Source organism: Sinohyriopsis cumingii, chromosome 7, assembly GCF_028554795.1.
Source record: "Sinohyriopsis cumingii isolate HCF-2022 chromosome 7, ASM2855479v2, whole genome shotgun sequence".
In the NCBI taxonomy this organism is placed as follows: domain Eukaryota; kingdom Metazoa; phylum Mollusca; class Bivalvia; order Unionida; family Unionidae; genus Sinohyriopsis; species Sinohyriopsis cumingii.
In genome coordinates this window covers 66108593-66125458 of record NC_142967.1, presented here as the reverse complement: position 1 = coordinate 66125458, position 16866 = coordinate 66108593, and the positions used below count along the sequence as shown (strand labels likewise).

Below are 16866 nucleotides of genomic sequence, written 5' to 3'. Positions count from 1 at the left end.
AAGATGTTTAACATACCCGACCCCAACAATGACCATTGTATCAATCCGCGCAAGAAATTTTAAAATAAATTCTCTTTTCGTTTGAAAACTCGCTAATTTCACAAAAATGCAGTTTGAATCATGTGCATGTACAAGCTAAAAAAAAAAATTTTTTAAAGCGATTGTCCTAATATTATTGTAAGGTTTTGGAGCTTCTTTTTATCATTATAGTACAGTAGAATAAGCAAATCGACAATTGCATGCTTTAAGAAATATAAAATAAAGGAAAAATCTACTTTTATTTTTAGTCACAAGGAAGTATTTCACTTCAGCATTTTCATGACTGGACTCGTGACAACAATATTTCTCATTTCTCTTTTTTAGGATCAGTCCAGAATCCTTTTGATCAGAATTAATTGTTCTGTTAAGATGTAATTCGAGTGGAATTTTTTAAAATTATTAATTGGAATTACTAAGTACTCATGACCTATTTTGGAATTATTGTGTATTCATTAAAAGACATTCTGGATTGCATCACTGTGGTAGATCAGGACATTCAAGACTTTTTGAATTCTTTCAGAACATCCAATATCTTTATCACAAGATAAGACATTTAGGATTACTTGGGACTTAATTCACAACATAAAGTATCTCATGAACTTTCACTTTGTATTGTAGAGAAATAAATTACTTGCTGATTTTACTTAAATTAAATTTGTCAGTTTCACTTCTTTCTGTTACTTATTTTAAGACAGTCATTACAGGTACATTGTAGTTTGGAAAACAAATCGCTAGTATTCAGGACAAATCACGATGAAGGTAGATGCAACATTTATTGGAGAGAATAAATTATATTTCATTTGATTGTTCTTTATAGCAAACAAAACTTGGATGGATGAAGAACTATGAAAAATATTAAGCATTGTTATCATGAAGAATGTATGCAATCACGTCCATTTGTCATAAACATTTAGGGGAGTTGTCGCGAGTTCTGCGTGAGTAGTAATTAGTAATTTCTGATTTATTTGTTGCTTAAAATAAAATAATTAAACTTTCTGTCCCTAAACTGGTTTGATTAAATTTATTCTGAAAAACAAGAGGATTTCTCGGAAACTTTTCTAATTTGTAAAGGTCAGATATTTTGGAGGCGTGATAACCAAGATGGTGAATTGGGAATATAGAATTTTGCAGTATCTGCAACATTGTTTTTACTACTTCTATAGTGTATGTCGATATGGTCAAGTAGGCGCATTTACTTTTCTTAAATATTAGTAGTTGTTCTAAAATTTAATACTAATACAGTGTAACCAGTCTATTCACTTCTGATTATTGAATGCTCTGCAGCTAAACTGTCATAAAGAAACTTCCAGACTAAATTTATTGTTCGCTATGGCTTTTTACAATGGTGTGCAGGTACTAACCTGGGTCGAGAATAGAGGGTCTAATCATTGCATTTTAATGTAGTACGATTTTAATCTCCACATGCGCAACTTTGATTGTGACATAACTACGCACGACATTCAATCAGGTTTGTATAATATCACATATAGGCTGACCTCGTGCAAAAAAATGTCCCCATACTTTAAAACGTAGTTTTGTTGGATGTGTTTGTCGGACTATGTAAATAATGACCTTTGTGTAATCAAATTCTAAAAAAGTACCCCCTTTATTGAAATAGTCGGTACTAAACGCATACATGACCTTTGTTACTTTTACTATATATGATGAATTCGTAGGGTGGAATTCCATTTGCTTTCTGGGCGTACAAGAGTTGGCATTTGGACTTCAAGACTACATCATATGCAGGATTAGATGGATTCGAAGATAGTCTGGAGGCTAGTGAATACACAGTTTCATTTGGCACTGACAAATTGATGGTTCATTTGCCTCAACATACAGAGTTTCTGAAGGGAAGTTCTAAATGCTCACAATCCAAGACAAAACCTATTTTCTTGCTTGTGTATATGATCCAGCATGTGCAGGTAAGCTTCACAAACTAATCGTGACACTGCCAAATCTTAATTAAACTTAAATTTTAGTAAAGACCTGTATAGCCCGACCAAGATATTTGGCCTGGCCCCAAAGCTACAATCGCCACGACTAGTATAAAATCTTATGTTACTTGTTTAGGCTCGAATAAACAGTAACACAAGAAAGAGTGAAAACAACAAGCTTTGCAAAATAGAGTAATTTATTTCCCTGGAAAAAGTCTGTAAAAATGGAAAAAAATATGAACTTACGGTTTTATAGAATCAAATCCAAAAATAATCAGAGAATAAAATTCTAGTAGTCCAAATAATAAAATGTTCAACCGATTTCACGTTCGAATCCCGACGAAGAATCCAAGATGGAAGACAATGACGTATGCTGCAATATGTAGTGTTGAAGTCAACAGTTCCTGGTAGAAATAAAAATTATCACTGTTTCTTGATAGCTGAATATATTTTTTTTAAACTCCTTGTTCCACAGTATTACATGAGCCAACGTTTTTTCCAGAAAAATAATGGAATTAATCCTTTTGAATCCAAGTAATTTGAAATAACTCCAAACCAAGTAATTTGAAATAACTCCAAACAGCACAACATACAACTAACAGTTTAACAGCCCAGCTTCTACTGAGATTAATTCTCCGAAACATGGGTTATATCTTCTTTCTAAAACGTAAACAAGGGTCACGTGAGCATCTTCTGGAAGTTTTGTATCATTCATTCCATGATTTTGGAGGTAGTTTGTTAGCGATATGGGACCATAGCTGAAATGACATATGGTCATATCTAGGTTTAGGTACTGGTATCACTGTACCTTCTTGCCATTACGGCGCTAAGTCACGTGTTTGCTAAATTTTATTGAAAATGTTAGGTAGTTTATTGAGAGCCCTGCCAGGTAAGCATTTCAGAAGCTGATATTGGATATTATCTGGTCATGTGGAAGAGTCATATGACCAAAACAGCCTTATAGTTTTCTGAGACTCAAAGGTTTATTTGAACCTTCAGTGCTAGAAGATTTGAATTTTAACAGAATCTTTCTCTCAGGTTTTTGACAAGTTAGAAATTTTCAGAATAGTTCACCCATGAAGAGTTTTTCTTGAATGTTGTGGACAATGTATTTGCGATTTCTAATTAGGTTGCGACCATTTCATCTGATTTTGCAAAGTCTTTAACGCAGTTTTATTTTTGCAAATGATTTTTCGTGCCATATTCCACATTGTGTTAAACGAAGAATAAGAGTTCAACCTAGATACATAAGATCTCTCTCTCTCTCTCTCTCTCTCTCTCTCTCTCTCTCTCTCTCTCTCTCTCTCTCATTGTGGGATTAGCTATAGGTCTTTTTTAATTTCTTTATATGATATTGTAATGTAACATTGTATGTTGGACTTAACTTTCCCCAAAATCAAGTTTATTTTTTTATTTGACCTGAATTAACGTTAATTTTTTTTACATTGATAAGTCAGATACATTTGTGATCCAGGCACATATATGCATGTGGAAAAACTTAGGGAGCAGTAAATTTTGCATGTTGACAATGGTGGCGTGATGGAGATCATAGTTCTCTTTTATGTTTTCCTGCCAGCTGAGAATGTAACTGGGGAACATAATCATCATATTCAGCTTGAAAGAAATTGCCAGCCACCAAATTTTCTTCCAGCTCGTACTTTTTGATGAATTCTCGTACTTTGTTAAAGGCTCTTTTATCTCCACTCTGATTGGTCAGCTTTGGAAGCTCTTTAAAACTCATCTTTCCTTTTGTCTGTTTGTATAAAAGGAAGACATAACGATGTAAGCCTGAAATAAAATATAAAATCAGTATTTTCACAGGCACGTATAACAGTTTATATTCGTATACAAATACAGAATTTAATTAAGGTATATAAATGATATTGTTATATAGTATACACTATAAATATAAATTGTTACAAGTACTGTGGTATTTACTTTTCCCCCACAGGATACCTATTAAGACTAGGTAAGATCAGAATCAAACTGCTAGAAACTGGTTTCATAATAGTGGAAACTGGTTTCATAATAATAGTGGAAACTGGTTTCATAGTAGTGGAAACTGGTTTCATAATAGTAGTGGAAACTGGTTTCATAATAGTGGAAACTGGTTTCATAGTAGTGGAAACTGGTTTCATAATAGTGGAAACTGGTTTCATAATAATAGTGGAAACTGGTTTCATAATAGTGGAAACTGGTTTCATAGTAGTGGAAACTGGTTTCATAATAGTGAAAACTGGTTTCGTAATAGTAGATACTGGTTTCATAATAGTAGATACTGGTTTCATAATAGTAGATACTGGTTTCATAATAGTAGATGCTGGTATTATTTGACTGAAATGTAGTATTAAGAAATTGTCTGATATAATTAAAATTAGTGTTACTAACAAGCATGTCGAAACCACAAACAAAAAACACACTTTGACATAAATCCTTACCAAACCTGCTCACAGCTATGATATGGATGGTAGCAGAAAAGTGACAAGTACTGTGAATTCACACTGGCTTCAAATTTTCATTTGATATCAGTTTTTTTTTTCTTCTTTTATGATTGCTACAAAACAAGAATCTAAAGCTCCAATGAACAGCAATACGACTGTCAACTAAAGGACCCATTCACCAATCCACCAATTCATGCACTGATGAAATGTTTTTCTGAAACCATTTAAATCAATACCCACAGAAATAAATTAATTCGCAGCATACGTTGTTTTTCCGCCAATATGTCTAACAAAATGCATACTCCAAATATGTCTAACAAAATGCATACCCCAATATGTCTAACAAAATGCATACCCACAATATGTCTAAAAAAATGCATACCCCAAATATGTCTAACAAAATGCATATCCCCAATATGTCTAACAAAATGCATACCCCCAATATGTCTAACAAAATGCATACCCCAAACATGTCTAACAAAATGCATACCCACAATATGTCTAACAAAATACATACCCCCAATATGTCTAACAAAATGCATACCCCAAATATGTCTAACAAAATGCATATCCCAAATATGTCTAACAAAATGCATACCCCAAATGTCTAACAAAATGCATATCCCAAATATGTCTAACAAAATGCATACCCCAAATATGTCTAACAAAATGCATATCCCAAATATGTCTAACAAAATGCATATCCCAAATAGCTGAAAAGAAAATGCTTAAGTGTCCATAATACTGAAACTAAGTCTCCTGTTATTTTAAGAAGTAGGAAAGTATTGATTTATGTTAACACTTTACTAAAATAATGTCAGCGGATATAGTGTAAAATGCTGGAATCTTGTCTCTGATATTATAATAATGATAAACTACATCCGTCAAGGTAACAGAAGCTCAAACATAACGATGTGAAAAGTGGAATCCCATCTGTAAAATTTGTATAGAAATGAATTTTTCCTTTAAAAAAAATCGGGGAAAAATAGATTGCATTGCTCAAAATGTTCACCAGTTGTAAATTCATGAAAATTTAACAATGTAATTATTTCCCCATATATAGTATGGAAACGTGTTCTAATTTTTCCAACCTGTGCCTTTTGGTGGTCCAGCACCGACATATTGTGTGACTTCCTCACCCTTGGATACATCGTCACCAGGAATGTTAGTCACCAGCCAGTGGTGCCATTCGCCCATTACAGGATCCTTCCGACTTGGTGCATCAGGATCTGCAACGGAAACAATAACCATGGCAACCGGCACCACTCATAAGCTACATATATAAGAGGTAGTTTACTGTAGTCAAATACACTTAATTATGGATGTTAAACTGCAATTAATCCAAATTTTCAACTTAAAAATACTATAAGGATGGTATTGAGTTAAGCTGTGAAAATGAATTACTGTATTTTCGGATATTACCTCCATTTGCAAAATTTGATTTTAGTACTGAGAATTAAAGTTCTTCAAGAACAAAATAAAATCTGAAATGAATATATCTTTTCATTCAGTAATGTTTGCAAAATTTAATTTACAGTTACACCAATATGAACACTATGCTCCGCTTAACTCAGTAAATCAATCATTACATTTGACACACACTGCAAAGCCAAACCTGCATCATAAATCACCTGCATTAATCTATCACTGGTCTTAAACAGTCATTACTTGAAGATTCCACACCTCCACTTATATTAGAAATTAATCTGTATAATGCAATCACCTGCTTTCAAAAGACCAATTTCTCACTTCCAAAAGGTGACAGCTTAAGACTAGTTTGACTCTGTCACAGAAAATTTGTGCGAATCACTGTGAATAAGTCACAATTTTACCTGTACTAATAAACCTGTATAATATTTACCTGTTTCCTTGCTAAATTTGTGAAACTTTAATGACCTCATTTATATTCTAATCATTGTGACCATGACCTTTGACCTTGCAACTCCAAAACAGACAGGCTTCATCATCACCCCAAATGCATACCATTCATATAGTTTTGGACCAGGTCTCAAAAGTTGAACTAATGTTATTATGGAAACTCAATCGTCTTCCTTCATTCGGAGCGACTTTGACCTTTGTCCCTCTGATCCCAAAATCAAAAGGTTTTTCCGCTTCTCCATTGCAAGCCACCCAGAAAGTTTGATCCAGGTATGTGACGTAGAACTAGTGCTAATATGTGGAAATAATTTTTCTTCTTTCAACTGATGTCACCTTGACCTTTTAGAGTCTAGAGACTTTTTCTTATCAAAAATGCAAGCTATCCATGTAATTTGGTCCAATTATCTATTGTATAACTAATGTTATCATGCATGAACCATTTATCTTCTTTCAGTCACAGTGACCTTGACTTTCAACCTTTTGATTCCGAAATCGATGGCAATTTTTACCCCAAGTGCTTGCCATCCACTAAGTTTATTATTTGTAGATGGTTTGGAACTTGAGAATGTGGGGAAAAAATCTGAAATATTGCAATCATTAGATTTAATAATAATAATAATAATAATAATAATAATAATAACAACAGCAGATTCAAAAGCTTCAAAGAGTTAATCGTACTTGCTGTTGTAATACAGCAACATAAACGAAATTAAGATCAATTAAAGAATCGAGGTTTATGTCTTGTTAAGGTGACGCATGTTTATCTAATAGTATGTCTCAAAAGTTGAACAAGTTATTAGCCACACTGGCAAACAAAAAATCAGTTCCGTTTTTAAAATAAGTAATGAGGTGTATCTACGACAATATGTGGTTTACCATTCATAATCAGTGTGTAGTACGCCCCAGCTTCTGCCTCAAACTCCACTTTAGGGCGATCCTTGACCTGGGTCGGGGTCAACACCATCCCTGGCAGGACATCAATACTGCCGTAATGCAGCTAAAAAAAGAGAACGTAGGATTTCTTGTGAGGAACAGACCAGATGTCAAATTTATATATATATTGCTGTTTCAATTTATATCGATAAGAAACGCAGGCATTGCTTGCTAGCTTCCCGGATGGCTGCTTAAGTTTTAAAATTATATTCCTTGGCCACTGATATTTTCTTCCTCGTCCATTATAAATAACCAGGATTATATATGATTTTGATTGATGATGGAATTTGGTAACTACTAAAAATTGTTTAGTAGGAACCTAGCCATTTCAAATGCGTTTCTATCATGAATCCTTATGTGCACTCATACAACAAGAACCAAACTGCAGGCAGGTGTGTGGACAGGCTATAATTTATACATTCTCTTACAAAAACTGGTCAAACGCGCTTGTCATATGGTTGTGTACAGGAAATTTGTTTTAAGCATAACTTTATTTAGAAAAGATAAGATTTTGATACTAATCTACTATGGGCGCCCGCACATAGGGGCACCACTAAACATGTTTTGGCCTACATCTGTAAAACTCAATAGCTGACCACCATATGTTTGCCCCCCCATTCTGCGGGCGCTCCTGTTATCTACAACGATGTCAATATGTACCAGATTATTGTATAAATATTTTGCTTTGAGAACATTTGTTAAAATATATCGAACAAAAATCATTCGTCTTTAAGATCAAAACCTTTTTGTGAATTTTTGTTTCTATTTTTTAAGAGAATAAATTTGGTCCAGTGTAACGTTTTTCACCAAAATTTAATTAAAATATTTAACTTACAACAGTTAGAGTTTGTACACATTCTATAAAAACTGGCCAAGGTGGCATACCATAAGTTAACCAGACAACAGTTGCAATTTGAGTAAAAATGGCCAAGGTGACAGACCATCAGAAAACCAGATTCCAATTAGAAGTTGTACGTGCTATAAATTGAGTAAAACTGACCAAGGTGACAGTCTACAGTTTTCATTGGTCCACGATATAGAGTAAATTTGGACGTAATGACCGACCATTAAGTAAACCAGGCTACAGTTAATTTTTACTAATGTCACAGACCACAAGTTAATCAGGGTACATGCTATAGGTGACAGAGGATTGGCCCAGTCAAAATTTCTTAACTTAAGGCTATGGTGCGACTTTTTCAGCTATTATTGTTTACTAATTTAAGATATGGATATATTTGTGAACTAGCTGTTTCGGGCTTGTGTTGTTCTTGAAACTGATGTCAGGCATTTACACCTTCCATAGCTACTCTGCTGTATGTTGATAGTGAAATACCAATAGTCGGCTAGGAAGAAGAGCTAGCCTCCCATAGCAGTAAACACATGGGTTTGGGGCAAGTAGAATATCTTAAAAACGGCTTGGATGACAACTATTTTCAATTGCATCAGCCTGTTTAGTACACACTATTTTGCAGAACTGTCACCTTGGAAAAGGGGTTGTGTTTGCACAATGAGCATCACATTGTCAAAAATTACCTTCGGTCGTGAAAAATACAGGTATAAGTGTGTGGTTGGGTGCATAAACTTGTTTTGATATGAACTGCCATTGATTTCTCTGGTCAAATGAATAATACTCTAGTGTTTTGTTTTAATATAACTATCCAAAAATATGGACCTTTTTGACCTCACTCGTGTATTTTGTTTTTTTAAATGATTTAAAAAAAAATACTAGGTTGGTGAATGCGGCATTAAATTTGTGCATAAAGACTGTCCCTTGCACCCTATAGACCATCTTCGCTAACAAAGGTTCGTTGGTCCATTTGGTTCCACATCGGTTCCTGACATATTTAGCAGCTGAAACAGTATCTACTGCTCCACTGTCTGATTGGATGCAGCTGAAAGAAACTGACCCTGTCAGATCCCTTTTTACATTTATATTGGGATACAGTTATGACCAATTATAGCAGCTTTCGTACACAACGATACATGTTGTATGTAAGTTTCCCGTTAAACATTTTAAGTAACGTTTCCTTCCGAATTGATGCCTGTGGACACTTTTGTGGTAATATACGGTATTAACATTCCGTTGCTACAAATGGTCTGATAGTTACAGGTCACCTAAGGTCAGCTCAAGGCTCTCAGTTGTAACCCTATATGCCTTATGATAACATTAGCGTAAGAAACTAGTGTGCGTGTGTTTTCACTGTTTAAGTCAGTAGTAATCTAGCTATTAAAGTAGTTTGATCAAACCATGTTTTGTGTTATTTAGCAAAACATAACGTGGTGTCAGAAGTGAAATTTTTGGAAAAAGTTGAATTTATACCATCAAGAAGTGTATCTCCATAACAATACTGAAATTTGGATAAACAAGTTAATGTGTTAATTGTGACATCATAGAAAACTCAACCAGCCACCTGAAACGGACTTTAATTCCCACCATCTAGCAGAAACTTGGAGGAGGTGGAAGCAAACTCTGCCGTTTTACTTAGATGATGCGCTTGCAGATAAAGTACACAAAGAAAAATCCAGTGCTTTCCTATATATTATTGGTCAGGATGGTAGAGGCATTTACAACACATTTACATTTGAGGCCAATGAAGCTGTAAAACAAATTGATCCAGTGACCAAACAGTTTGAGGATTACTGCAGTCCGAAGCAGAACGTTACAGTAGAGAGACACATATTCAATACAAGAATCCAACAAAAGAAACCATTGACCAATATGTAACCGAACTTAAATTGATTGCAAAGAACTGCAAATATGAAAATCTACAGAATGAAATGATTAGGATAGAACTGTCTTTGGGACTAATTCTGAAAAGGTAAAAGAAAGACTGCAACACTTGTTTAAAGCATTTTTTTTTTAAATGGCGGGTCTAAGAATTTGTGGTAAGAGGATTCGGTTTGAGAACACAATGTCATCAGAAAATCTCAAACCTTTACGAACATATCTCTCTTGCAATTTTAAGTTTCTCAATCTTTTCCTTATTTTATAATTTTCGCGTAGGCTCTGGTTCTTCTAATAATTGTTATATTTATCTTATTATTATTATTGCGGGGTATTTTTGGGTGTGTGTGCGCGTGTGTGTATGTTTAAATTTTACTTTATTTTATTTTCAAAACAATATCATATTCATGTTATTTTCTTTCATTTACATTCAACCGTTTTATAAATCTAATTTAGTAATATATTGACATTTACATGAACAAATTCTTTAAGTTAATGATTTGAGATTTCTCCAGTTTATACAATGTTTTTGTTACTTGCAGTCTCTCAGACTCTGTTGATTCACTCACAATACTATCCGTTTTTCCTTAGCTGTAATTATGCGTCAGCTGTGTCTGTCTTGTTGTTGTCGTTACCCCGTATAAGGCTGTCTCTGTAGAGCTGCTGTTGTTACAATTTGTGGCCCGATAAATCAGACCCCCAAAATCGAGGAACTGTTTGCAGACCTATGTTAACAACATATCGGTGTACATTTTAGACACTTACCGGTATTTCTCGCGTCTCCAGAGCTAAGGCGATAGGTACAGACTATTTCTGGATCAAATCCTATGTCTGACGACTTGCCAATAGACGTTGAATAACACAACCCTATGTCCTGTTGCCATTTTGAATTTCATGGCTACATACGGCTGTTCAAAAAATACTGCACGTGTTTAAACTGATCACCACCAAGGACTAATATTGTGCAAGAAGATCTGAACCGACTGGATCTCTGGGAAACAACTTGAGATATGCCCTTTGTAACGTCGCCCTCTTAGGAAGAAGGGTGGTTAATCGAATTTGGCTGGCGTTATCTAGAGGATGACCTCTCTCGATATTATAGCCCGGTGGGAATGAACGATAGAATTTCAACAGAGAACTGAGCAAGAATATTGGGAAGAAATAATGCAGTAAGAGTCCCCTTAGACAAGAAAAATAGCAAATTTAATCAAAACAAATTAACAGCGGCAAATTGCAATTCAATCTAAATTATGTCAACAGAATTTAATAACAGTGTCTAATTTGGATTTATTTCATCATAATAACGAGTGGTGAAACGAGCGCAATGTCCACGACTGATTGCATCACCTTCTCCCGTGTATCAACGTCTTCCTGTTTCCTCCAGCCTTCCTGCCTTCCTATTCTCTATGCTTCACCCATTTCTGGACTTCCTAGTCCTTTATTCTGACCTCGTCACTCCTTTCTTTCGTACTTCTGTCTTTGGTCTGTCCCGTCTCTCCCCAGAAAGATGTTCCTTAAAGGACAAAATTACCCCTATATCTCTGTATGTAACACTTTCTACAAGTACATAAAAAATCCCTCACTTACGTTACTCAGAAGAATACTAGCTATCCACACTGCATAAATTCAAAAATAATCCGATAGAACATCACCCTCGCTTCACGGCCACAGACCATTATTAACACGTTAGCGGTATATCAAACGTTACCGTATCTCTTTACCCACGCTACCAGATGCTCGGTTACTATTGCAGAAAATAAACAAAGTTCTAGCTCACAGCAATCCCTAACTTGCAAGATTATTTAAACATTACAAAATCAGATATAAATATGCAATTATCGTTAACTCACGATAATCAGTATCGTCCTAACAGACAAAGAAAATTATTTCATATAACCCTATGAAATCTGACACATATTAAAACTTGGATAGCATGCAATCGTTAATACTATCAATGAACTAGTAACTGTAAAATTAAAGAGATAAATTACATAACAACTCCAGCATCAACAGATTTCCATGAAATTGAATAAATGCTAAATAATATGGATCCTAGTCATATCAAGCACATCTGCATACAAAAAACAATCAAAAAGTAGAAAATAACGTGGAAAAATTAAAATTGCGTACCTTAATGCTGTTCTCTTTCAAAAACTGTGGGTCCTAGCACAAAACTTTTGTCTTTCCTTACAAGACAGACATCTGGTCCCCTTTTCTTGTTTAACGAGGAAAGCACTATTCTTTTTAGGCGTCCTCGAAGACAAGCTTTTCCTCTCTCAGGAAATTTACGACTAAATAATTTCGACTATGGTCGTCACTTTAAATTCACGTTACGTTCAATGTGTACGCCTTAAATTACTCTGCCCAATCGTAAGCAGCTGTTCCTACTGTATCCCAAGATAATTATTTCTTCCGTCAGATTTCAGACAGCATAGAATCTGTGAAGTACGGGGCATATCAATTTCCCTTTGAAAATGATAATTTGACATGGGTTCCTATCAAGCGTTGATGGTTGGTAGCTCAAATGTTTACTTTCTCAGAACAGCGTAGCAATGCGCAGGTCAATCTCAATGAGTCATAAATTCTAGCCTTTCACGTTTTAACACTGACATTGGGGAGAAAAAAAGAAAGGTCAAAGTGACCCTTCATAGAGACTTTTCTGGCTTAAATGTGATAAAATTTTAATGCTCAATGCATTAAATTTTAAGGTTTAATACAGTTAAAAACTCGACACTTCACACCCTTCTACCCAGACAAATGTATCATTCTTAGAGTTTACAAGAGGAAATCACCGATCATGACCAACTACACTCTTAAGGGGCACAAACTAGCCACCGAGTATGCAACAAAGTATCTTAGCTGTAATTCTCTAAAGACCTCTCTTGAAAGATCCAGATAGGCAAGATGATGATCAAAGGGAACATCACTCTTGGTTTCCTGCGTCGTAACCTCTGAATCAGCAACGAGGAAGTAAAAAGCTCACCATAACAATGACCTGATATACAAGACAGAGATGGTTCAGGAGAGGGCCGCAAGATATACAACAAACAGATACAGAAATACTAGCAGGTCAGTGCCATGCTGGACCATCTACAGTGGGAATCACTTGAGACCCGAGGAAACAAGGTCCAGCTGACCATGTTATTCAAGATAACGAACAACCTACTGTACATACCAGCGGACAAATATCAGATCTTAGCATTTAGCCGAATCAGGACAAATCATCCCAAGAAATTTAGAACGATGTTTGCAGCGACAAAACTATTTCAAACGCACCACACGGACATGTAACAAATTATCGGCAACAGTGACAGAAGCTCGGGACCTGGTGTCTGAAAGGCACGAGCTTTCCACCCTCATTTTCTAATGCAATCGTCAGCTACAAATAAGACCAAGTGATTTTCAGGGCTGTACCGGTTGAGGTAAATTTAACTCTTCGCCGCCAGGGTAGCCGGGTTAGTTTAAGCATGAGGGACGTAAACGTATATTGACATACTTAACTTATTTCTACCTTACCTATTATTACTTTTATACTTGTCCTACCGCTACCTTATTTCCTATTATCTTGACCAAGCACCACCAGTTGTTTAACTATCTATCTGTCTGCCTGTCTGTCTATATATATACCTACCTACCTACCTATCTATCTGTCTATCTATCATATATATATATATATATATATATATATATATATATATATATATATATATATATATATATATATATATATATATATATATATATCTGTCTATCTATCTATCTATCTATCTAATATGTTAAGTACAAGTTTGTGTGCATCAAATTGCACATTTAACTAACAGCTGACATCATACCCACAAATAGTCCATCAGCATCAACACAGATTTGGGATGCTTATTTATCGGACTGCAAATTAGAGGCGGTTTCAAATGTCTAAATAGTCTCTGTTTTTGGTATCAGACAATTTCCTCTATCATCGTCAGAATTTAAAATGATAATCGCCGCTGGATGATTTCGCTTTGAAAATGAGAGAGGAATTGGGGACTAACCCATATTTAAGTCCGGCTTAAAAGAATATCATGTTTTCTCCTTGATTCATGGGAGTGCTGAACCCCATCTCATTCCTTGGCCAGCATTTCGACACTGTGTGACCTACACTAGGAAATATATTATGTTGGCTGAAATATCCAAACAAAACCCATCCAGTACACCGCAGAGTCTCACAGCTACCTTTGAAATTTATTTTTGATTCCCACTTCGTCTTGTCTAAATCCGATTTGAAATAGCGAATAAATGCTTGATTGCAACGCTCATATTTCGAATTTTCCTTCTTACGCCAAATTTATCAAATCCTAGATTATTATCTTGCCAATTCTACTTCCGTGGATCAGTGTCTGAGGAAAATATTTTTTCTTGAAGGACTCTAGCAATTTTTACTGTTTTCTACTAGAAAATTAAAATTATCGTTTGTCTCCATTTTACAAAAAGATAACAGATGCCGTGCAAATTCTCTGTCTTACTAAGCATTTGTCTCATTCTGAAAGTCGCGATTTTCTGCGTTTGATGAAAATAAGTTATCACATATATATAAATAACACTGACGAAAATTACAAAACGTGTTTGATTTGCACGATACATTCACAAAGGCGTTCTATTTTGATGTTGCATGCTATTTTATATTCGGATATTTCTGAAATCATGTATTGAAAAAGATCTATCAGATCCAGTTAACAATTAAACAAAACTTTTTTTCGGCGATATCTTTGAAGTATGTGCACCTGTAAGTTATATTAAAAATATTTTGGAAAACATAAAAAGCAAACTAAAAATATAAAAAAGACGAACGAACAAGGGTCTCGAACTCAGCTCATTTAAGTAATGTTATCAATACCAGTCTAATCACTTCACCTATTTACTACATAAATATTTACGAATGTGTGGAACCCGTATGTCCATTCATCTCTGTGTAGACCTATTGTTCATTAATGCTATCAATTAATGTACAGTTGACACATGCATAAGGTTATGAAAGCAAAGCGTGCTCTGAATATTCTCACAAGTATGGTTTTACTGGCAGGTGATTTACTTGACTTTTGTGCTGAGCTCTGAACCTGCTACCTCTAGGTCTGTAATTGCCATGATTTGCTACCTCTCAGTCTGTAACTGACATGATTTGCTACCTGTCAGTCTGTAATTGACATGATTTGCTACCTCTCAGTCTGTAATTGACATGATTTGCTACCTCTCAATCTGTAATTAACATGATTTGCTACCTCTAGGTCTGTAATTGACATGATTTGCTACCTCTCAGTCTGTAATTGACATGATTTGCTACCTCTCAGTCTGTAATTGACATGATTTGCTACCTCTAGGTCTGTAATTTACATGATTTTCATCCAGATCTTATAAACAAATTGTTACATAAAATAAAATATTGAACATTCTGTGAATCGAATAAAGTGATATATTATCATGTTCTTTTATGTCAAATGAGAACTACATATCTCACATAAAGCATTAGTATGTTAAGTTTGATAGACAGCCTCATTGAAATTCCCAACAAAATTATCTTTCATTCAAAACTAATTTAAATGACAGAAAGAAGATATTTTATACAGTTGTATGTATGTATGTATGTATGTATGTATGTATGCATGTATCCATGCATGCATGCATGTATGTATAAATGTATGTATGTATGTATGTATGTATGTATGTATGCATGCATGCATGCATGCATGCATGTATGTATGTATGAATGTATGCATGCATGTATTCATGCATGTAGAAACAAAGAAAAATATAATATTGGTGTGACACCTGTAACTCATCTAACATTACTAGAAGCAACGTATTGCATTCAACTCCTGGTAAATTATCATTTTTTGTTTTAACCCATTTGTTAATATGTATGAATGCATTAGAAGAGGACACGAAAAGGCACGAAACTCACTTTTAATTGTTGTGTCGGCGCTTTGTCAATAATGTCTGGCACAACCCCATCCTTGTCAAAATTGTCTAGGCTGTAAGCTGCTACGTAACAAAGTAAAGTAGCTGCAGTAAGTATCTTAAATGTCACGTCTTTGCTTGAATGATGCATACCAGACAGATAGAGCGAGTCAGCTAGAATTAACGGAATATCAAGAAATAAGAGCAATCCACTGCCAACGCTGAAGTCGACGTGTTGGGACCAAAACCTTCCCGAAAATACGTTACCTTTTTTCTCTCTCTCTCTCTCTCGCTAAAGTTACCTCCCTTTTGCAAGTAAACTACGACTGACCATTAGCGACAGCACAATATAGCACTTGCTTTGTTTAACCTTTTCATAAATATACTTCTTTCATAATGTTATCTCTCATTACTTTCGAAACATTAATTGGAATTTTTATTTTAGCACAGTATGGGTAAGAAATCTAAATGATATATTTCCTCATGCCCCGCTTCACGAGCTTACATCCCGACGACATATTGTCGCAAAGATTTTGTATTACGTCACCCATTTTGACGCACCTCTCAGAAGTCTTTTTTCTTCTTTTTTTTCTGTGACACTATTGTACACATGCTCGGGCCAAAAACTGTATTGCAGAGCAACATGGACAGCACAAAGAAAACTCAAGTTCATAGGAAAAATTACATGAATTTTTTTTAATTATCATTCCTAGTTTTTCTTATATTTATCATGAGCTTCATTTTGGAGCAGATTTTGTCGCAAAAACTAAAAAGAAAACAATAGAATTGGAGAAAATCATGTTCGTATTATAATAAATTTTTTAATTATGATAAAAATTAGATTCAGTGTACGATTGTTTTCCAATACTTAATTGGCATTAAAAATGTACAAATAGATCCTCAGCCTCTGAATTTTCTGGTTGTTTTTTTTTCAAAACTTAAAAACTGGCTTGCATTCTCATGACTTAGAGCTCTAAAAGTTCAAATA

General features: G+C 34.8%; 1 protein-coding gene across 1 annotated transcript; it reads right to left on the bottom strand.

The window, feature by feature from the left end:
* Nucleotides 1–793: 793 nt before the first annotated feature.
* On the bottom strand, nt 794–16173 carry LOC149795433 (protein D2-like). The gene is made up of 4 exons (XM_089965220.1): nt 15883–16173; nt 7169–7289; nt 5506–5643; nt 794–3761 (listed from the first exon to the last, which is right to left on the bottom strand). Exons 1-4 carry the CDS (start codon nt 16027–16029, stop codon nt 3520–3522), a joined length of 648 nt encoding a protein of 215 aa, XP_089821346.1. The 5' UTR covers nt 16030–16173; the 3' UTR covers nt 794–3519.
* Nucleotides 16174–16866: the final 693 nt, after the last annotated feature.

What these genes read in the sequence shown, in the direction of transcription:
- LOC149795433 (XM_089965220.1), bottom strand. Translation starts at nt 16,029, where the DNA reads ATGCATCATTCAAGCAAAGACGTGACATTTAAGATACTTACTGCAGCT. An exon ending in CGCCGACACAACAATTAAAA is followed by an intron (nt 7,290 to 15,882) that starts GTGAGTTTCGTG and finishes CTCTTTTTTTAG; the next exon opens with CTGCATTACGGCAGTATTGA. An exon ending in TGGACCACCAAAAGGCACAG is followed by an intron (nt 3,762 to 5,505) that starts GTTGGAAAAATT and finishes ATTTTATTTCAG; the next exon opens with GCTTACATCGTTATGTCTTC.